General features: G+C 39.7%; 1 protein-coding gene across 1 annotated transcript in view; it reads right to left on the minus strand.

Annotated features, from left to right (window-relative positions):
• The window catches only part of STK39 (serine/threonine kinase 39), a 300,737-nt gene that overhangs the window by 181,251 nt on the left and 95,211 nt on the right, over positions 1-24,275 (minus strand). Inside the window, exons 6-10 of the mRNA XM_054477384.2 lie at positions 11,903-12,012; positions 11,540-11,641; positions 9,347-9,480; positions 973-1,021; positions 804-869 (exon numbers count right to left, since the gene is read on the minus strand). Coding sequence (XP_054333359.1) covers positions 804-869; positions 973-1,021; positions 9,347-9,480; positions 11,540-11,641; positions 11,903-12,012 — 461 coding nt within the window. The remainder of the gene's footprint in view (positions 1-803; positions 870-972; positions 1,022-9,346; positions 9,481-11,539; positions 11,642-11,902; positions 12,013-24,275) is intronic.

The raw sequence follows: 24,275 nt of genomic DNA on the forward strand, positions 1-24,275 counted from the left end.
AGCACATTTCTTTGCCATTTTTATTTACAGCACAGACAACACAGATTCATGTCAGCTTTCTCTGTAACTGTAAATGGGGGGGAAGAACTGCCTTTTTAAAATATGTGACTATATACATATTTTTAATTATAAATATCTCATATAATTTAAAAACCAAACTAAACCAAACCAGAGGTTAAATTGTATTAGGTTTCATACCATGATGAAATCTGTAATTACAAATAAATAAGTCTCTGGAAAAATACATACATAAATAAATACATACATACACGCCATTTTAGAAATCTAAAACCTAGAATGGAAAATTGTTCAGCTAATCATTACCATAATTTATTTAACATAAGGTAAACTAAAAAAGGGACCATAGGTCTTTCATGAGGAAAGAATGCTATCTCACAGCTATTCAAACCATTAAAAGTTGTGCTTTTTATCTTCATCGTTACAAACTGTATCTAAAAAGTGAGCATGCCTCTTCTGTAAAACCCAAAGGAAAGACGTTCAAGGATATTTTACCTCTCCAGTATTTAAACCTCATCACATCCCCTCCTTTCTGACCTTCTTTAAGCAAAGCTGATAAAGGGAAAAATGAAATCATTTGAGATTCAAATTGCTTCCACACCCAAATGTATAACAACTAGCTGAGATAACGAAAAGGCAAATGCAGTTATCTGAGTAATCACTAATGAGATATAGCCTCTGAATAGTATATCCTGTATATGTGGAAATCTTTTTCCAATTTTTCTATGGGTTTCATTTCCCTGGGGATTGGTTCCTACAGGGTCATGAAGGCTAATGGCACTTACCTTTTTGGCTCTTTGGGCTATGTCTGGTGTTCTTGTAAGCAGCTTCTCAATCAGGTACTCTCTGTTCTGCAAAACAAATATTCCCAACAGTTTAACATCAAATATGATACATATAAATTCACAGTGATTTCAAAAATAGCAGATTTACTTGGGTTTTTAAGCATGTTACCTTGGCTTTCTGGAAGAATTTGCATTTTAAAAGTTCTGCTGCTGTGGGCCTGAAAGATCAATAATAAATTAGAGTTGAAATAATGACCACTTAATAAACGCACTGCCTTGATGAAACAACTTAACCTTAAGAGTATTTCTGGAAGACCAATTTCAGGAATAGCAAAACTAGGAACCAAATTAATCATAGGCTGACACCAAATAAAATAGTGCCAATTTTCCAGTTCTTTCCAAATACCTCTACTGCAAAACACATAAACTCCTGTACATTAAGTGCTTGGGGTGTAATCAATTTTCCATCCTTCATCCTTACACTTAACTAAGTGAATTTAGTGTTTCTAAAAGGGGGCAGACTGACACATCTGTGAGCTAAATTTCTATATTTATTAAGAAACCATACAAGCTACAATATGACCCTGTCAAAGAAAGTATACTCTGCTGTGCTCTATGCTTCCCCAAGAGCGCAGGTACTGCAAGAGGTCCACACATCGTGTCCACGCTCTGTTTGCCTGCTCAATAAACCTGTCTCAAGTGCATATGGACTGCTGTTTGCCAGATGAAGGTAAATGTGATCGTGATTAATAAAATGCAAATTCATTTAGAAGCATTACCAGATGGTGTGATTATTTCCTCATGGTGTCATTCAACTTGCTTCTCTAGCCCATATTTCCTGTAAACTCTAAGTTAGGTCTGAAGGCTTGAAGAGATTTAATTAAGCATTTAGGGCAAGAATACTTCACAGATGATGGCACACACTTCTTACAGCAGCACCTCAGAGGCAGGTCCTGTTAGGTCATTCCACTGTTAGTGATGCTAAATTTAACCATCGGTCCCCAGGCACCAAATCTCTCCCTTGCAAAGGTCATGTTTTCCCCCACTGCAATTAGCAAGTGTTCTGTTGGGTAATACTTTGACATTTTATGAATATCCTGTTCCTGAAAACCTTTCTGCTAATTGTGTTCATATCTTTGCCTTCAATAGTTATTTCATAGGAAGTAGCAGAATACTGAGTTCCCACTTCTATCTTCCTTGTTTACTGACTGACATTCTTACACAAAGAATAGCTTCCTTCATCAATAGTTCCTTCCAAAAAGGTAGCCATGAGAAAGAATCAAATGACTCGAGTATAGGGTTGGTCAGCAAGACAACTGGCCTGATCTCTTTCAGGGAGATTGAAGGAACTGTTCTAGACTCAACAGACTTTACAAAACATTAAAACCAAATGTAACACACAGCCCTGGACTGGATCCTGGGCTTGAGAAAGAAGCTGCAGAAGCTATAAAGGACATTTGGGAATAATTAGAGATGTGTGAATATGCTAAATATTAGATAATTTTAGGAACGTACTCTTCATTTTCTTAGGTGTGGAAAAGTACTGTAGTTGTGTAGGAACATGTCCTTGTTTATAAGAAATGCAAGCTAAAGTATTAAGTCTTTTACTTTCAGAGTTCAGCAAATAGATAGATATCACAATTATAGAAAATGTTAATACTTGTTTAATCTAGGTGATGGTATAAAAGTAAACAATGCACTACTTTTTCATCTTTTCCATATGTTTTAAATGTTTCATAATAAGATATTGGGAGAGAAAGGAGGAGGGATGCATTATTGAATATCATTAGGTATTATCTTAGGCAACAATTACCAAACGCACAAATAATATTGTAGCAGGGGGTGGGGCGGGGCAAGTTGAAAAGGAATGCTCATGCTTGAAACAATTGGAAACTGCTGCTTTGGAATCAGGAAGCTCCACTAAAATATTCCCAGGGATCAAACCCAAGCACAGAAAGAATTAGAAAATGTCATTACGTGCATCAGTACACAAACTGTGTAAGTCTACAGGGGCCCCAGAAACTATTTCTGTGCAAAGAAATTTTCTGTGTAAATCATTACTGTTTTTTCCCTCAGATTTCAAGTGGAACACTGGTTATGGGTAGGTACATTACAAAGAACCCTGGATCTCCATATCTACCTGCTAACTGCTTTCAGTAACTAAGGGTCTAAACAACAGGTAGGCCATGAATCTGCACCTTGTTAAATAGGCCCTAGAACTAAACACTATAGCATAACTCTTTCAAATGATTCAACTTTGGTTGTTATTTTAATGTATACTCTTCCTGATCATCAGCAGATGTTTTTGCCTCTAGCTATTCCAAATTCATCCTTTCACTCTCTCAGTAAATATTAACTAAACACCCACTGTTTGTCAGGCATTATGCTAGGTGCTAGGCATACTATAATGAAGATGGCAGACATAAATAATCCTCCAACAAGTCACAATCTAGCAGGCAAGAGCAGTGTGCTGCTCAATGGCAAGAAGGGCAGCAGCACATTCAAACACCTTGGAAGGAGAAGGGCTCCTGAGGGAACACGTAGTAGAACCACTTTACTCAGAAATGGACTCAGAAATGGACCAAAATGTCATGTTTGGGAACCTCACAACATGAAACAACATTTTAAAAACTAAGAAGCATACAAAATAACTTGGATTTAATTTTTTTAATGTGAAAAGAACCCTAAGAAAATCAGAATGATGAAAAAACTCAAGGCCCCGGTTCTGTCTGAAGCCCTCATCATCTCTGGCTAATACAGTTAAATAAAACAGCCCCTCAGCTAGTGTCTCACTACTTCTCCCTTGCTATTTCCAACCCATCATCCACCATCCCCACTGCTTCCCAAATTAGCATCTTAAAAAAAAAATCTGATCCTCTTTTATCTATCCTGATGCATTTCAGTGGCCTGAGACAGAAGCAAGTATTCTAGGCCCTGACTCCTCCATCCTCATCTCCCCACACCCCCCAGAGATGCCACCCTTCAACTGCAACGATGTTCTCACTCATCTCTTGCTCTTTCGTGACAAAGCACACACTGCTTTTCTTGCTTCCAAGTTTTTCATAACCAACTGGCACACCCTCGCTCATCAGTCAAGAGCCAATTTAAATGTCATCTTCAAAGATACCTCTCCTAGCTCCTGCAAGTAGAAGGCATTGCTCCCTACTGGCACTCATGCACCATGCTACCCACATTCCCATCATGTATTTATCTGTTCCTATGTCTCCCTGCTTCACTCCACTGGGATGTGAGCCCTTCCAAGGCAGGCACCTCATAGGATTCCTTTGTTAAGTTTCCAATACCTAGCATAGAACAGAAACTGCTACAGCTCAATTTCATACTATAATCAAATATGGGGGAAAGTGATGCTGTTACACATTTGGACACAGCACTACAACTCCTGGAGCTAGATTCAGTTAGCACGAAAATCTAAGCATCTGTTCAATACTGTGGGGAACAGGAGAAAGACTTAATGAAAATGAGACTCGTGCTAGCAAAAAAAGAGGACAGAGGAAGTGCCAATGTAAGGAAGCAAAGTGCCTCCCTGTCTCCTCTGCACCGTACCCCCACCAAAAATCCTCCTCCCCACACATGAAGGGTCAAGTGTAGGATGATGTAGAGAGAAAGCTGGGAAGTACCAGGGATACCTTGAGATACAGGGCTGGGGAAATACTTTGCCTTCTCCAGCAAGGTCATTGCCATGGTAACCAAAAATGTAAAAGGGAAAAGCATGCTGCAAAGAAAACTCCTTTCTCTGCACTCCACTCCACTCTCAGCCTTCATCAGTAAGTACAAAAACACAATAAGGTAACAAAACAGAATTGGTTTAAACAACCCGCCTTCTTTTTTTATAGGCTTAATTGTAAAGTAATAGGTAATTCCATTTTTACACAGAGAATAACTAAATAGCAGATCAGAGGTTTCTCTTTGCTCAAATTAGCTGAAGTGTTCATCACTTTGGGATAAAATCCTACACACGCCAAACTATCTCCATGAGAAAGAATGAAAGAATGGAACTGGAAGAAATTAAGAAAATGACAGAGGGGCCAGGAGCGGTGGCTCGCACCTGTAATCCCAGCACTTTGGGGGGCCGGATCACTTGAGGTCAGGAGTTCAAGACCAGCCTGGCCAACATGGTGAAACCCCATCTCTATTAAAAATACAAAAATTAGGTGATGGCAGGTGCCTGTAATCCCAGCTACTCAGGAGGCTGAGGCAGGAGAATCACTTGAACCCAGGAGGCGGACGTTGCAGTGAGCCGAGATCACGCCATTCCACTCCAGCCTGGGTGACAAAGCAAGACTCTTTCTAAAAAAAAAAAGAAAATGACAGAGGGAAGACAGTGACAGGAAGTGTAAGAAAAGCTGAGGTCCTGCTGCCCATTTGATTTTAGGGTTTTTTGGTTTTTATTTTCTCATTTATCTATTTTTATTTTATGCCATAGCAACTACCAATGCCTGGCTAATGTGGAACCACCAGTACCACCTACCTTTTAGCTTAGTACTACAGAAGAAAATTCTGCAAGCACAGTCATGTCTTACATGGCCACTAGCAAACATCAAACAATTCAGCATAATGTAAGTACAAACAGTTTTATGAGAAATGCTAAAATGTTACCAGCAACCAAAATAATGGTCCAGGCTTTGAACGATGATTCAATTTTAAATCCTTAAAAACAATGCAGCAGTCTGCAAGTAACAACATTCTCAGAAGAAAATCTCTTAAAGGATTCAGCTAATACATATGGATGAACCAAAGTCCACTGAGACTTAAAATAATATTCAAAAGATTCAAGATGAATATGATATAGTTTAAATAGTTCTAACAATTTGCATTAATAAGTTCCAACAGCCCTTTGACCTCAAGCAGAGCTGCTTTCCTCCCCACACCACTCCCCACAAAAGAAATATTCAAGTCATATTCCTTTCTTAAGGATTTATCAATGCAACATCATCCCCTTGTAAAAAAAAAAAAAAAAAAAAAAAAAAAGGTTGGTTCTTTTTACAGTTGCTAGCCATACAAAGCATGTAGTCTACAAGATTAAGGCTCTTTTATTTTTAAGGAATAGCAAGATGTGCTGGTATGCAAATATAAGCAACTCTCTGTCTACGTCAATGCAGAACACAGACTCAGACAAACCAAAGGGCTGCAACACCCCAGCTCCCTTTTATGAGGAAAGTCCCACGAGCTCTCATCGTTGACAAAAAAACACAGCCTACTCTCAGCGGCCTGAGAGTTGATGCATATGAGTGAATCTGTCCTGGTCACTGTTTTCTCGCAGTATTTTTTCACTCATTGCTCATAAGGTACTCAGCAATACCAGGGCTTTGGCACCAGTAAACTTTCAGGTTACAGGCAGATGATCTACATGTAGGCAACAGAAATAATAAAAATTGGCAAAAATTTTGCATTCACTCTTCAACCTACTCAAATCTGATTTCTGTTTATGAAACACTCTTCAATGGGTCCAAATCACCCCCAAATTGCAAGCTCCCAATCTCCAGTTGTTCAAGAAATGGTACTGAGTATATAATACAGACCAGACACTGGATATAAGGATAAGTGGCACAGGTTCTCCCAAAGAAACTTATAAACTTTTGAGGAATTGGGGTGTGTAAGTCAATAAGAGTATACAGTGTAATAAGTGCTACAAAAGACATATTTTCAACATACTGTAGTTATTGCATAAAAGTTTCAACAACTCCACTTGGTCAGGAAAAAAAAAGGCAAATAATGAATGGCAATCTTAATCTCATGAGTACTTAGATACTCCCTGGGCACTGTGCTATGTGTTTGAAGTGCATTCTCTCTTCCCATCCTCATAGCGATCCTATGGAGTGGGTATTTTAAGGCCCACTGTACAGACAAGAAAGCTAAGTCATGCAGATGTTGATAAAGTAGAGCTAGGAATCCCACCCACAGGTACCTAACTCTGGGAGGATGTGGCATTTGAACCAAGCACAAAAAGAGGGATAGAAAGGGGACAGAGGAAGGGCAAGAACTCTTGAATGACAAAAGCAAAGGCAGAAAATATTCCTGGTTTCTTTTATTATTGTGCAGGAATTCAATGTTTACTTATCAAATTAGTCATGAATTCATATGTTGAAATTGCATCCTATCTAAAAAGTAATTCAACAATGTTGCTTTTTTCCATTCTTACATTGCATAGATTCCCCCCCCCGAAACTCAACCTATGTGTCTTTTCATTATAAGAAAGAGCTACCTGGGAAGGTGATGTGCCACTAAGTCTACAGCTGTTTGGTATAGAGAACAACTGCACAATACTGAGAACAGAATAAGTTACAGAGAAAATATCTAAAAGAAGACCTTAAACGATTAATACTTTGTACATCAACAGTGTTTTTAAGAGAGTAGTCTCTGAAGGAAAGATTTGAAGATTTTGAATATATGGTATATGACTCTCTTCTAAAGGATTTTTTTTTTTTTCTGGTGGAATAGAAGGAACCTGGTATTTAAGCTCATATGATGAATAAAATCCGGAAAGACTTTCAAGATTATTAAGAAATAAAAATGGACCGGGTGTGGTAGCTCACGCCTGTAATCCCAGCACTCTGGGAGGCCAAGGCGGGAGAATCATGAGGTCAGGAGATCGAGATCATCTTGGCCAACAGGGTGAAACCTCATCTCTACTAAAATACAAAAAAATTAGCCTGGCGTGGTGACACGCCTGTAGTCCCAGCTACTCGGGAGAGTGAGGCAGGAGAATCACTTGAACCCGGGAGGTGGAGACTGCAGTGAGCCAAGATCGCGCCACTGCACTCTAGCCTAGTGACAGAGCAAGACTCCACCTCAAAAAAAAAAAAAAAAAGAAGAAGAAATAAAGAAAAGAAATAAAAATGGTTTGTTAAATATAATGTATGTCAATCTAATTTGTTCTGACCAAATCACATACAAATCTCCTAAAGAAATATACAATTATATCATTAAGTACACTAACAATTCTACCCTACAGAACAATTTTCTTAAAAAGCTGGAATTGTGTGACATTACAAGTCACAACCACTAGGTGGAATCTCAATTACTGTCGTTCAAGAATCAGGAAGACCATCTGTAATAACCTAGTACTAACTGGAAAGACAAGAACTTCTCTTGCTGGGCTATGAAGGATCAAATTCTGTTTTCCTGAAGATGTCAAAAAATTTTACTGGAGATGACACCAAATTCAACGGGAAGATAAGCAAATGTTGGAAAACAAAATTAGAATCTAAGAGCATTGCACCCAAATGGAGGTTCAAGAAATAATCTCAATGAAAGATCAAAAAATTTTGGAAGGAAAACAAGCCCTACGAATCAAATATAAATAACAAATGAGATGTTTACATAGAAATAGTACATAGGCATGACAAAATAATCATTCCTTTTACAATAAATAATTCAAGATGGCTAATAGCAGTCTTCATGCCTGGCTCCGTGAGAAAAGTGATTGATATGGAAAAGATTCAAGGAAATTCAGCAAATGTAAAGGAATGAAGTGAGCAGCTACAAAGAATGGGTACAATTATGGAAACTGTGTTTAATCTAGAGAAGGCTTGCCTACTCAAACAGTAAGTTACTGTGTAAAGGCTTAACAAGTTTCATAAAAATTTAAGATCAAAATAAAGGAATCACTTCTAACAGCAGAGTCCTTCCCTGAAAAAGAAAGTTTCAGAAGAGAAGTCAGTTATTACGTTTTAAAATATAAGGATCAAATTGGATCCTCAGGTGGATTAGGATAGATAGGAACTTCTCAGAGGCCTCTCCTGGTCTATGCTAGGATAACACCACATACAACCAAGTACCCACAAAGGGACCTTACCCAGGCAAGGCCATTCACATAATTAACAATCTCCTCTATGTGACAAAGAACAGTAGGCTCCATGATCACTAACCAGGATATTTCAAAGTCACAGAAATTAAGAAGGAAGAAAAGGAACTCAGAAAACAGACACACTACAGTGCAGGGCAATAACCTAAGAATAAATAGGAAACACTAATGTTAATTTAAAGCCATTTGCTTCTGTTTACATGATTAATCTTTTTAAGGTAAAAAATCTCCTTAATCTTCTTTACTGATAATCTTTTAAACAGCACCAACAACTTGTTCTGCAACTAACAGGAAGCTCATGCAAAATTCAATAGCTCTGCCTAGTTTAGACCGGAGCTAGCAGGATATTCAAATCCTGAGAGGTCAGTTCAACCTACACAGTGCAGAATATTAGCTCAGCTTCTGAATGCAGCACTGACAATTTCTTTTGATTTCTGTTTTACTTCATTTCCTTTGATGACAGAGCCCACACCTAACAAGCACAGTGAATCTTAATGCCACAATTTTTCCTCTGCCTCTTCTTCATTCTTCACTCACTTCTTTCCCTCTTGGACCCACACAGTCTTTCACTAACAGGTTGGAAATCTGGGGACCACAACAGGGTTTCCCAGACAAGAAATACCTTTCCAGTGTCCTCACAAAGCCTTTCCCCATCTACAAACAAACCTTTGTCATGGCTCAAACCAGGTCATTAACTCATCCACTAAGTTTCACTTACCTTTTGGAAGGATCTTTCTGAAGACACAGTGAAAGTAATTTTCTAAAGGACTTGCCGTACTTTTTCATCATTTCTTTATCCTCTACCCCTGTTTCCAAAGTAGGTGGATCATTTTGCAAAGTCAACATTAACACCTGCAGCAGAAACAAACATGAAGACAGAATCTCAGTATAGCAATTGCTACAATCTAGTTTTGAATTTTTCAGAAAAGTGTAAAAAACCATCCTTGATTAGATACAAAGTGCTTTCCCATGATTTTAACTTTGCAGAAATTGTGTATTTAAAGTATTCATTGCCACTGCAAATCTGTTCATACCCCCTTTAACCTTTTTGTTATTCCATTGACAGAACTTACAAAACTTGCTCTATGTGTTAAGAATGATCCTGGACAGAGCTTTCTGGGAACTGGCTCGTGTACCGCCTCGAGGAGCACGTAGCTCCAGCACAGGCTGGTTGGGAAAGCGGGTGGAGGAGGAGAGAGAGGGCCAGAGAGGCAGTGACTGTTCATGTGTACAGGTCATTCATAAGTAAGGAACTGCCTGTACTCAAGGCTTCTGTAACACATTACTAGCCCTAAAAATAAAACCACAACATCCCAGGAGGTAACATGATTTCCTTTAAAAAAAAATGAGAAAACATACAGAAAATTGCTAAAAGGCTTGGCAAAACTGAGAGAGCAAGACACTGAACGATAGCCAGAATATAACTGAGATGCTAAAAACTGTCATAAAATCCAAAGTCCTTGCTGCTTTTGGAGGGGGACAAAACAAAATAAAATACAACTTTAAATCAAAAAGGTAAAAATTCCATTCTTTCATACTAACTTCAAAATTATTTGCTTTAAAAAAAAGTGGAAGGTGTAGAAAACTACTTGCCTGTACAATCAATAAACCTCATTAATGCATAATTCAGCCTTAATTTATGCAAATGCTATACATGTCAAGCCTCTTTTCAAACACTTTCAGATGTGTGAATAGATGAAGCGTGAAAGTGACGGCTTATTGTTTGTGGAGGATAATAGCCCACAGGAGAAAGCAGGGGACTGGGAACTCTGAAGAAAAGTCCTAGAGGACGTCAGGCTGGGACAAGCAAGTGCGACTTTGAATTCAGGTGGGAAACACTAAGAAGAGGCAAAAGAAAGAAAATGAAGAAAGAAAAACTGAATGAAAGAAAAAATCCTCCAGGGTTACTTCAGTGCTTTTTCTCCAAGAGGTCACTTGAATTGTTTACACTTCAATTTTAAATTTTCTGCAAGCAAAATCCGGTATATATACCCACACACACACACATACACGCTAAAATCCTAACTATGTTAAATATATATATATAAAACAATAAAACGAATTACACTAAAACCTTAGTAGAGATTGTCTGGTTGATGAGATTACGGACGATTGTTTTTTCTTCTTTAGTCTGACTTGCACATCCAAACTTTCTACAATATGAGTATACTACCTCTTTTAATCAGTAAAACTCATTTTTTATTCTTGGGTTTTTAAAATAAATCCTCCCCAATTTTTCCAATAGCCATGAAACAATCATAGACCATACTCTATGTAAAATAGCATTATAATTTCACTAAACTATTTCAGCCTCAAAACAAAATCCAGTTGGGTAAATGAGCCCTGATACCACTATCTCAGAACTAAGAGAAATAATATAGAAGCCAGTTAAAAGAAGAGCAGAAACGTGAAAATAGCAACCTAAAAACACTGTGGCTCACTTATATCAGACGAGTTGCCAACATTACACTATGAGAGCAGGGGTAAAAATGTTGTAGTCCACTTAAAAAGAAAGAAAGAAAAAAAAGCCCTGAAAATCTGGGAAATCCATTTGCAGAGATGACATCACTATAATCTATTTTGAGATTTTTCTCTGGGAACCTGGTGTTGTTCTGCTATCAAAAGAGTAATGACCAGCATTTGTCATAGCTATCAACCTCCATCGACCAATCTGATCACATTATTTTCTCAACTCTGTGCTAAGACTATAAAGCAAGCTTCAAAGCTGGGAATTATGCTACTTTTGTCCTATTCTGTCCACTGAGAAAATCAGACAATGTTCAACTTGGCTGCATTCCTCCATTAATTCTCCTCGGGTCTAAGAGAAGAATGAAGATGTTGAAGAGAATTAGAAAACAGATTCCGTCCAATCACATTTCAACCCCGACGTAGTATTTCCAATTGTAATTACTTTCATGGGAGGATATTTGTGATAAGGCGCTGCTCCTGTTGCTAATTCAATGGCAGTTATTCCAAAACTCCACATGTCAGCCTTGAAGTCATAGCCTCTCACCTAAGAAAGAAAGCAGGAAAAAAACACAATCATACAGCAGGCATGTTACACATCATCAAGTCCATGTCATGTCAGAAATCCACAGCTGTTGATGTATAACTTTCATGTTAGTCTGCTAATTAGCTAGCAATCGAGAATTAAATCTTAGTTACATGATGCATTCCACTAAAATGCTAGATACAAATGAAATGTTAGTGTATTAACGATCTGTACGATTGTACTATGTCCATCAAAAAGTCATTTTTTTTTTTGTTTTTTTACCTGTTCCATGACTTCAGGGGCCATCCAACATGGCGTGCCAACGAATGTTTTTCTTACTTTATTTCGGGTAACATCACCCCCTGTTGCTAAGAACGCACTTACCCCAAAATCTGAAAGGGAAAAAAAAATCACCTTTATTTTATGTAAGACGTTATTGCTTATAAATTGTGATTTTTTGAGCATGTGTCTCCTTTGTGAGCTTTACAGTGGTGATGAACTATTCCGAACATGTCTACGGTGCTCTCTCAGGAAAAAAAAGGAAGACCTGCCCTCTGCTATCCCCTACACCTTGGAGAATACCATCGCTGGTAATGGGCCACAGGCCTGCTGGGTCCAAAAGCTTCGCATACCAAATTAAATATAAAGGGTCTTAGCTTTTAGCTGAGGTATATAAAGCTAAGATATATAAAGCCAACATGCCCGAGTCTGTCTATATGCAAAAAAGCTTAGTCAGCAAAGATTGATTTTCTGGACAATTTTCATAAGCACAGAGGCAATGGATTGTACAAGTAAATAATATTTCTCTTAACTTTAACTCATTATATACTAGAAGTTAATTTTATAAGAAGATGAATTAATTAGGCATACTGTACAGGTTGAACATCCGGAAATGCTTGCGACCAGAAATGTTTTAGATTTTGGATTTTTTCTCATTTTAAAATACTTGCATTATATACTAAACTAGTTAAGTGCCCCTCATTCGAAAACCAGAAATCTGAAATGTACCAGTGAACATTTCCTTTGAATGTCACCTCACATTCAAAAAGTTTCAGAATTTGGAACATTTGGGATTTCACATATTCTGATTTAGGGATACTCAACCTATATATACATACAGGCACATGTGTAAAAATTCTATTTGTATGTACAGTACAGAAGGGAATGCCTGGCAATTATTAATGCACTATTCTTGCTTTCATTTTTACGCAATGGTTAAAAGCAGTTGATAAGTTAAAGTACCAATTACTCAAGACTAGTGTACCTATCAATGATAGCCAGGTCAAGGACTGCTTGATAGTGAGCTGGTGGGTAGTAATAAAAACAGGTAGTCAACACATCAAAACACCACAGCGCACTGTGCAGTCTGAGCTCCTGCAAATCGCTCTCATATACTTTTCTTTTGCTGGTCCCCTTTGTTGGCTGTCAGGGTGACAGCAATACCAAAAAATATCCTCAAGTACAAACCAAGGTCAAAATGTATTAGCATTTGCTGTAGGCCTATAAGGTTAGTTTATGCAATTGTGACTCAATAACATTGTAACTGGTTTCCTGAGTAGAAATATATTGAATGTTGCATTTTATTTATATTTAAATTTACTCATACTCCCAACAGGATTTCAACTACAAATAAAAGGAATGAAAATTGACAAATGGAGTCTTTGTTCCAACTGCTACTCTCATGTTCATATTGAATAAAAGTATATATGTTTAAAATGCTCTATAACTTAATATGCATATATGTTTCCAACTCTAAAGCCCTTTTAATTCTTATACTGCAGCCAGAAAACTGAAGTCTTGTGAAAAGAAATCTCTGGAACCAGTCAGTCTCCTGTGGGTGGGAGAAGATACAATTCATTCTCTTAGAGAAAAGTTAGGTGAATTAAAATATTTGTAAGCATCTACTATATCTGCTGGAAAAAATATATATGATAAAGCTTTTAAAGCTACTAATTTCAACTTAATTTATATTTCTAAAAAGAAGTTCAACGATGAATCCAACATTTCATTTTTATTAAAATGATTTTATAATATAATACGAAATAAATACATATCATCTATAAATTAAGGATACAGGTAAAAGCTGCTTTAAGGAAAAATTGATTCCTTCAAATGCAATTGAAGGAACTCTGCACCCTAAAGTCTCTTCCTAAAAGACATAATCCAGGTAAAAATCCATAGTTAACATTAGATATATTTCCACTTCCTTAAAAATACTACCTGCTTACATTACACATTTTAAAAAGTTAGAAAACAGCTGAAAAAGATGTATAGTAGCAATTTATTACTGACAATACCCTTTCAATATATCTGTCATGATTCATATATTCAGAGCCTCCACTTTGAACACTCACTTTAAAGTCATAAACAGATGGTTAAATGTCTTTAAAACTCAGAACAAAAATTTCAGCAGCAGAAAACACCAATCCTAACATCTACTCCCTCTATGACTACAGAATAAATATACAATTTGCTCCTATGTATGGCTGATGTGTATATAGATTATATGTACTCAGTCACAGAACATTTTGAGCAAAGTACATAGTGTGCTTATGTTATATAAACAAAAAATTGGTATATTATATTGAGATAGCTTGCATATGACAGTTAGAACAAGGTGGCAGAACAGTAACAGTGAAAAGCTGTCCTTGTTTCCTAAGGGGTACATCTATACAGCCAAAGGGAATGCAGCCAGATTCACTTGGGTACAAAACCACAGACATTTCTCTAGCAACACAGAATCAAAGGCTACGCATAAAGTTAGCCAGTCCATCTCCCTGCCTCCAGGAATAACTGGAGGATATGGGTAAAAGCTGCTTTAAGAAAAACAACAACAACAACAACAAATAATGCTGTCATCCTAATAACAAAAAGGCTCTAAGACCTTCTGAATCCATCCACTTCTTTGCTCCTCCACAGCCACTGCCTTCATTTAATCCACCATTACTTCTTGCCAAGATTTCTGCAGCAGCCTCCTAAGTTCCCATCTCCCTTCTTTCCCCAGATCCAGGCTCCAGCAACCAGGCCTATGTCACAGGCCTGAGCCCTCCTTAAAAGTCTTTCAGGCCAGGAGCGGTGGCTCATGCCTGTAACCCCAGCACTTTGGGAGGCCAAGGCAAGTGGATCACGAGGTCAGGAGTTCGAGACCATCCAGGCCAACATGGTGAAACCCCATCTCTACTAAAAAATACAAAAAATTAGCCGGGCCTGGTGGCACGCACCTATAGTCCCAGCAACTCTGGAGGCTGAGGCAGGGGAATCGCTTGAACCCAGGAGGCAGAGGTTGCAGTGAGCTGAGATCATGCCACTGCACTCCAGCCTGGCAACAGAGCGAGACTTTGTCTCAAAAAAAAAAAAAAGTCTTTCAAGGCTCCCTGTCCCCTCAGGAAAAAGTCAAAATCCTTCAGCATAACACGTAAACCTGACTGCCCTTTCCTCTTCTGCCCTACCTATATCACTACTCTCAGATTCAGACAGTAAGCTCCAGCCTACTGAATGACTTACTTTTTATTCCCTGATCCCATCACCTCCTTGGCCTCACCAGCATTGCCCTTGCACATGATGCTTTGTCGTCTAGGTACATCAACCCTCCATGCTGAACAGGTGCACCAGCAGAAGGCTTTCTGCATGACCTTGTTAATGACACAGCATCTCCGGCACCCTGGCTCTTGGTGAGTAGTTTGATGTGTATTCATCACCTTTGCGTAATTTGATTTCAGTAACATTGGTCATGGTCTTGTTTTGATGTGTGAATGCTACTAAGCCTTGAGGAGGATCTGCAGGTATGGTTATCTGATTTGGAGAGTGGCAGATCTACTAGGAAACATCACAGGACTAATGGGCAAGATCTGAGTGTTAACAGTGATTAGGCCTAAGGCTAGACTATTACCCAACTGTATGACTCCAGAAAGGGACTTAAACTTTCTGGGCCTTATTGGGCTTCTTATTTAGGCCTATTTTTATTTGTTTATTTTATTTTTTTGAAATAGAGTCTCACTCTGTCGCCCAAGGTGGAACACAGTGGCATGATCATGGCTCACTGCAGCCTCAACCTCCCATGCTCAAGTGATCCTCCTACCTCAGCCTCCCAAGTAGCTATGACTACAGGCATGTGCTACCATGCCCATCTAATTTATTTTTATTTTTTGTAGATATGGGGTCTCTCTATGTTGCCCAAGCTGTTCCCAAACTCTTGAGCTCAAGCAATCCTCCTGTCTCAGCCTCCCAACGTGCTGGAATTATAAGCATGAGCCACCATGCCCAGCCTCAATTTTTATATTACTTTCATATTTATAAGACGCATATTTTTTTTTTTACCATGTATGACTATTCTTTACAACAACTGTTAGGTAGATCAATAAGCTACTCACTGCCTTTTCATAAGCAAGGCAAGTAGGCTGAGAGGATAAGCATAAATATTTTACAGTGGCAGAGATAAAATAGGAGAAGACATGTCTCTTGACTTTAACAATATTTGTCGGGCATGATGGTTCATTAGGTGGGTGCGGTGGCATGCAACTGTAATTTCATCTACTCAGGAGGATGAAATGGGAGAATCGCTTAAGCCCAGGAGGTCAAGCAAGCAGTAAGCCATGATCATGCCACTGCACTCCAGTCTAGGCAACAGAGTGAGCCCCTGTCTCAAAAAAAAAAAAAAAAGAATATTCCCACCTAAGTAGGATAAGATGTATAAAATCAAATACTACATTGTCTGTGTAGAAGCAGAGGAGCTATAACCATAATGGTCATGGAAGACTATCTCCAAAGTGGGTCTTGGAGCCAGCCTTCAAGATGAGGTGAAGACTTGGATGAGCAAGCCCAACAGGAAACAAATTCCAGACAAAGAAATGGCACGAGCAAAGCACAAGTGTGGAGCCAAGAAGAAAAACTGACAGCTCCAAGGGTCAAAAACTCAAAACACCTACAGCAGCCAGGCAGGAATACAATGGAGAAAAGAGGGTCCTGAAAACCAACAGCTACAGTCTCAGTGACAAGGGCCCTTGATACTCAGTCTCTGTGACGGGAGACTTTAGGAGTGCTGGGCCCTGTGTGAAGCCCTGGAACCCACTGTCAGCACCCTCCCACCAAGGTCCAAGGCAGGCCCCTGCTGCTTGGCACCAGAAGAAAGTTGCCATAGAGAAATGTAGACCCAGGATTGCTGGATATCCCAGTTTTCCCAGGGAAGCCAAACATTGGAATCTTTATGAAAAAGCTCCCTTTCTTACTGTAGTTGGCAACAAATTCATTTTAAAAAAACTGGAAAAGCGATTTCTCCTGCCTAATTTAGTTCGCAAAACTAAAGTCTGCCAACTGTGTGGTTATGATGTCTAAAATGTACCTAAAATACTTCAACATATGCCATGTGATATTATGTTTGTGATACCACAACCTAGGTGGTCAGCTGGCATTCTAACCAAGAATGTCCAGTGCTGGGGGGGTTCCGATAGCACTCGACTCAGGATGCCAGAGGCAGCTGCTAGAAGTATTTCTATTACCCAAATCTAAATATAGATGAGTATAAGCCAGGTGAGTGACTGTCCAAAGGGGTTATTATTAGGGAAAACAACGACCTGTTGAGAGGTATGATACATGTTAGAAATGGGCTTTTACTGCTGAAAATAAAGGTTCTTAGCACGCAGAGAGTGCCTAAAATATTTTAGATATACTCCTTACTCTTGCATGAACAGAATAAAACAATCCAGTCCAGCCCAACTGTAGACTATACCCCAGCCAGTTCTGTGGATGGCTAGATTCCTAATAGCAAGCATAAGGATAAAACAAAAACTGCATCTGGAATCTTGGCATGTCTGCCTCTAATGAATTTTTCATTCACCTATGAGAAAAAAGAACTGGGATTTCCTTGAGCTTACAGAACAAATTGTGAGAACTGTTTAGGGGCTTGCTTGCTAATGAAGGGCAAAATTTGGTCTGAAAGTTGATTTCTCTAAAACCTGTAAGGGAGGCTGTGGGTGAGTACCCAAGCCTCACCTACCTCAAACTTCTACAGTATCTGTTGTTCTCTTTGAAAAGGAACCTGAGTTGTGCATGAACAACATTGACTCTCTTTGATCAGAGAGTAACAGGATCAATGTTTGAGAGTTCAGAGCTTCCTAAAATGTAGCTACAATGAGTTAAAAGAGACATTGATGCCTAAGTGGCTGGGTGGGAGTCTGGAGCAATAGGAGCCCCCATAGCTTCAGGGGACCCCGAGAGTTCTTTCCTACAAGCAGCTTCTTTTCCACAGAGGCCATTATTTTTAAAAGCAGGGAAGTACTGGGTGAGATTGTTGAGGGGCCCAACCAACAACAGAGTCTGAGCACCAGGTAGGGGAACTTGTACCTGATTCAATTAACAGCTGTTGTTCCCTCTCTCGTTAGAGAAGAACAACATTTGGAAAAAGTGACCATGCAGGGATGTTCAAGAAAAGAAAAAGACTAGAAGCAGCGAAGACCACAACCATAGCCCAGGAGCAAAATCAACAGAGCCTGTATTTGAATAGAGAGGTTGGAAATGGAGAGGATTAGACCAATTCTTAAGAAAATACGATGATTTAGTAGATATTGGAATTAAGAAAAGAGGAAGGAATAAAAAAGATTAGATGACTTGCCAAGGAACACACAGCAAGTTATTGAAGGTCTGAATAAAATTCACAGTCCTTCAGAAAGGAGTCAGCCACTTAGCCCTAGTCTCCTTTTCCGGAAAGTTCAGTGTATTTTTCTTTATTGAGAAGGAATTGCAAAATGCAATAAGGGGGTTAAGATTCCACAACTCCTAAGCTCTTCTCTGAGTAAAGATCAAGTTGTGATTACCCAACACAGAAAAACTGGTTTGAGGTTCACCGGTTAATCCTAAATGTCATATTTATATCATCAAAACCTATCTCTTTATAATTTGGTTTGATTTCCAGTTGTTGTTTTTTTCTCATGAGAGACTCTCAAGACTTGACTGACAAAATTGAAATGTTCTTCTAAACATCTGGGAACATTTTCAGGGATGCCAGCATCCGGCCTTCCCGCGTCCCACAGGTTTCCTTAAAATGTTACACCACCAACGTTGGATGATTAAAGAAGTACATTGTGACTTCAATTATGCAAACTGTATAATAATGAGTAGAAAACAGAAACAAATATTTTCTTAATTCTGTTGGGAACAGACTAAAGAGAGCTTTTTTTTTTAAACCATGTATTTCCTTATTTTCATATTATTTTTGTACTAGGATGTGTGTCAGTGGTGCAGCACCTACTTATGCCCGGTACACATGGGTGTGCACAGTTGTGTACATGCACTGTGTGGATTTAGATACCATGGGCTAACAGAGTTTTGATTTAGACATAATCCTGGCCTTGCAGTGAGAGCTAACATGGGGGAATATATTAACTACAATAGAATGACTATGACATGACCTAAACAACATAAATACAAGAAACATGCTAATGGGCCCAGTATACTACACTCAGCACTAAAAGCACCTTCTTCTGCTGCTAATTCCCAGGGCCCTTTTGCCCGATTTTCTTGGTGAAAGAAGAAAAACACAGACTAGGGAAAGTCAGGGCTTTAGCAGTTAGCAGTTACAGAATCAGAGGCATGCCTCTTCCAACTGCAATCCAGACTTACTTATTACATCCAGATTAATCTTCCTAAAGTGCAGTTTCTGATCATAGCACTCTCTGGTCAAAATCCTTCTCCCTCCAGGGCATTTGAGAATAACAAGAAAGCTCATCCTAGGCCATCATTCAGCATTTATATGGAAGCCAACAGGATTCTAGTATTGTTTCCTTCTGATTGCAGTGCTTATTCAATTATGGTATACTTTAGCAAAGTGCTTTCGCTCCTTTAACTGACCAAATCACCATTTCTGCTTTATGTTTATGTATAATTAAATCCAGCCTTTGGATACTAATTCTTCTGTTTGTTTTCTTTTTGTTTATAGAGGAAATAGGCGCAACTTTTTTCCTGGAGCCTGACCATCATCAGAATGTCACCAGACCTCTGGGCACTGAAAGCCAACTCTGAGTGCAAACTGGGAGGGCCACCCCTTCCCTCCAACCTACTAGGAAACCCTGCAACCCAAAGCAGGAGAAAGCTTTCTGCTGTCCTGACTCAAAGGAGGCAGAGGGATAACTTAAGTCTTCCAGGTGGACGTTGCACTTCTGGGCACCTGCGTTGTGCTCAGCAGAACACAGCATAGCTCAGGGCAAGAAGCAGAGCAGAAAGCCCAGCAGGCCAAGTCAAGATGCAACAAGACCTGGAGCAGCAGCCACCCACGCTCACTGAGCTGGCTTCCTTCTTGAAATAATGCCACTTTGCACATAGGAATAGTTTTCCTTCTATTATTATAGTGGTATTCCAGCACACCCACAGCCAAAGAGGCCAGATAGCAATGTGTGTGATGTAACATATGTGGCCCCTATTCAGAGGCATACTGTGGGATCCTGATTCTAGTAAGTCTGCCATCAATAATCCCTAAAACTAACAGAAAGAAGACAGGCAGCAAGGGAAGACACAGTGCATACAAAGGAGCCATGTTTCCGCTCCAAAGAGGTGCTTTAAAATTGAACAGGCCTGAATGTTAAGTCCCAATGACACTCCCTGCTCGTTTCCTTCTTTGAGCAACAGGTCCTCAAGCTTTACCATGAGGAGCTTAGAATATGATAAGTTCTCAGTATCAGTTCTTGGAGCACACACTGTTGGCTGACTACCCAACATCCATATCCTGTTCTTTCCTACCAGAATCTTGATTTTGTTTGCCAGGCCTTGGGAGATTCATCTTATTGATCTAAGCCAATAATGGCATATGGTTCTTTTTCACCAGTGAATGGTCTGTGGCTCTGCCCTAGTCCTGACCTGTAAGATCCAAAGGTAATATAGTACAGGCTCTTGCAGGAAAGTTTTTCTCCTGAATAAAAGAGCCATCCTACAGGGCTCCTTTGCTCCCCATTCTCCTTCCTGTTTTGAGAATGGTCATGTGAAGAGGTGATGCTGGCAGTGATAACAGCCCATGAAGACAGCCCATGAAGATGTGATGTATGGGAGTGATACAGCCCATGCTGGCAGGTGCTGCCCAATCCCCACTGGCAGTGCAGAAGGGGAAGAAGGAAAGAGTCCATGACCTCTGTGACATCTCTAGGCCCCTGCACCAACTCTGAAACCAAATGCCCAGACTTCTTGCTATGTGAGATATTTAACGTTTCTGCTGCTTAATCTCCTTTCAGACCAGTACTCTGTTATTTGTACCCAAAGGCTTCTTAACTGTTACAGTCTCCTGCCTTTCCTCAGTCTAGCCACATTGATTCATACTTCCTGACTGCTAAGGGTTAAACATTGCATCAGAGGCCAAAGTCACTGCAATCCCCAAAAGCACTTGGTAAAAAATTAGCAAGAAAACCGTTTAGCACACAGTGCAATTTTGGATTTTAAAACAGCTCCAGTATCAAGCATGGCTTTTCATGCCAGAAGCACAAATTAAAACAAGTAAATGCAGAGGCATCTCAAGGGGGAAGAAAACATACTGCAAGAAGAATCTAATTCACTTTTTTGCGCCAGTAGTTGCTGCTGGGGCTATATTTACATAAACCTACAACAAAGAAAATAGCATACTTCTAGGAAAATAGGAAACAGAAGTAAGTTTGACATCCTAGTCTAGACCCTTGTAATTCAAAGTGGGGTCCATAAACCAGACCAGCATTACCTGTGAGGCTTTAAATGCAGAATCTTGAGTCCCACTCTAGACCTACTGAATCAGAATCTGGATTGCAGCAAGATCCCCAGCTGACTGAACGCACATCGAAGAAGAGAAGCACTACTCTAGATTACTGTCCTCCTAGCAGGCACTATGGTGTGATTCAGTGGGACTAGAAGATCTCAATGCACAGCCAACTCCACAGGTTCCTCTTTCACCTCTCAGATGAAGAGAACCATGGCAGTCGAGAAAGAGTAGCAGGAAAAAAGTAGTTATGTGTGCATATTCATGTATCTATGACACAGTTAGTCCGAGGGCAATTCTAAAAACATAAATCATATCCCACACAGAACTGTCTAACCCAGCGATTCTCAACTGTGTCTCATATGTGCAGTAGAATAAATTCATACACATGGCACACCTCTTTGGGAATACACAGATTTTTATGAAATCTTTTTTAAGTGCATGAAAATAATTTATAATCACAATACTTACTAACAGTTTATCAGTAACAGTTGCTCACTGCAGGTGTGATGGTACTGGGAGAGAGGATATAGGTAAACATGATTCTTTGCACAGATTTATGTGGCACTACTCCTTTCTCTCTCATTTGTGAAAACTTCTAATGAACTGTGTAAGGGTGGTATCAGGTTGGTGCAAAGGTAATTACGGTTTTAAATTAAAAGCAATGGCAATAACTGCATTACCTTTGCACCAACCTGATATCACATTATTAGAGTGATAACCTTGAATTTGCTTATCTTTTAAGCAAGTCAATAAATATGTTGGCACTTTACTATTAGTAATCAGTTATTCACACACCACTACATATTGGGACACACCACCCATCTTGCTTGGGAGAGAACGTGGTACCCCAAGAGGAACCATGTAGAACCAAAGAGGTTCTTCTGACACCCTCACTCCCACCCAATCCCTTCCCCTCACCCCACATCAGGCTCCTGGTTTTCATTTCTATTTATTCCTTCTTGAAAGCAAATGGTGCTCAATGGCCTTGTTTGGCTCTATACGCCATGGCCCCAACCATGGCACGGTGTCCAAGTCATTCACAGTCAAAAAAACATAATCCTACAGTATTTCCTGAGTCTGGGCCCTAGAGAGTCACTTATCAAATGCTCTAGACAAATCCATCTTCCCTATCTATTAATGAGGGAGCAGTAGTCATAACCTTCTTTGAAACATCAGAGAATGACAATTTCACAGCCTTTTCTGACAACAACAGAAGAAATCATAAGACAGTCCATAAAGGTAGAGTTTCATCTTTTAAAATAAAAGAAACACAAAGAAGCAAGCCTCCCCATGACTGGGGTCTCATATGTAGGCTCCTGACATTGCCATCAACCAGTTTCCTTCAAATAGACTACATCCTTTGCACCTTCTACAAGGAATCAAATCAATTCACGACAGAAAAATTGAAAGAAAAATTCAGGCCAGGCACGGTGGCTCACGCCTGTAATCCCAGCACTATGGGAGGCCGAGGCAGTTGGATTGCGAGGTCAGGAGATCGAGACCATCCTAGCTAACAAGGTGAAACTCCATCTCTACTAAAAATACAAAAAATTAGCCAGGCGTGGTGGTGGCACGCGCCTATAGTCCCAGCTACTCGTGAGGCTGAGGCAGGAGAATCGCTTGAACCCAGGAGGCGGAGGTTGCAGTGAGCCGAGATCACGCCACTGCACTCCAGCCTGGCAACAGAGTGAGACTCGGTCTCAAAAAAACAAACAAACAAACAAAAAATTCAACAGGATGATTCTTGGTAAAAACACAGAAGCTGCTACTCCCTCCCCAATTCCTCAGCCATTCTCTCAATCAAGACACCACAGGCTTAAAAGGGACAAAAAGAATAAGTGGTGGTCAATGCCAATTATATTTGGCTCAAAGTTCAGTTGATTGATACAGTCAATTAGCCACAGCAGTGGAGAGGACCAGTTGAACAAAATGGCAAACCACAGCTAATCTGCCCATCTATGTCAGAGCTACAGAACCCTTGCCCCAAAGCAGGTGAATTTTCAGTAAGAAGTAGAGTCACTGGTCACACCTGGAGCAGCAACAGAAGGGAAGGCTGGAGCAGGAGTCCCAGCCCAGCAGTGCTGAAGGTTCCAGGCCAAGAGACAGCTTTTTCAAGAGTTCACTAGTGGTCAACTTTCTATTAAATAAGATAATTACACTGAACAAAGGAAAAACACAGATAATTCCCACACCACATATCCATTCTTCCCTGGATCCCCAATGTGGGGTGGGAGGACTATTTTTAAAGATGCTCTGGTAAAAGCAGCCACAGGACAGAGGCTTGGCTTACTCTCCTCTCTATGCCCAAGATAATCCCTCTGATTTGAATTCTTTAAAATAGTACTGAGAATGTCTTTAGTGACTGCAGCTAATGAAGGGTTATTTGAACATTTTGATGCAAGATAGGTCCTTGGAGAACATCTTGTCAACCTTCCTTACTTTACAACAGAAGGAACTGAGCCCCGGTGCTCCTCAACTGTCAAAAGGCATAGAGTTAAGAAGTATATTGGTGGGGTAGGGGTGAAACCTAATGGCAAGAAGCGAAAGTGAAGTCTGAGGAGATTTGAGAGTGAAATGCTTTTATGACTTTCAGAAGACCTTAAACAAGTCCACAATTGCTCAGCAGTCCTCAGATGCTTCATCTGAAGGAACTATTGTGCTGAACCGACAGAGTTGTTGTAAGGAGAGCACCAGGTAAGTATATTATACTGGTATTATTGTTTCCCAAGCCAAAGGCAAGCTTCTAAAGTCAGCGAGGGCTCCTGGCTGGCCATATCCGCAGAGACAGGCACGAACAACTTAGATCAAATATTAATAAGTCTAAATTTCCAATGCAATATTCATATACCTGCAGGTGATCTTTTTTAAACAAATCTTCACTCAACCAGCCCTACTATCAGAAGCCTCCATTAAGCCACAATAGCCCATCTGTACATGTTAAAGTATGAT

This window comes from Pongo pygmaeus, chromosome 11 (genome assembly GCF_028885625.2).
Source record: "Pongo pygmaeus isolate AG05252 chromosome 11, NHGRI_mPonPyg2-v2.0_pri, whole genome shotgun sequence".
NCBI lineage: Eukaryota > Metazoa > Chordata > Mammalia > Primates > Hominidae > Pongo > Pongo pygmaeus.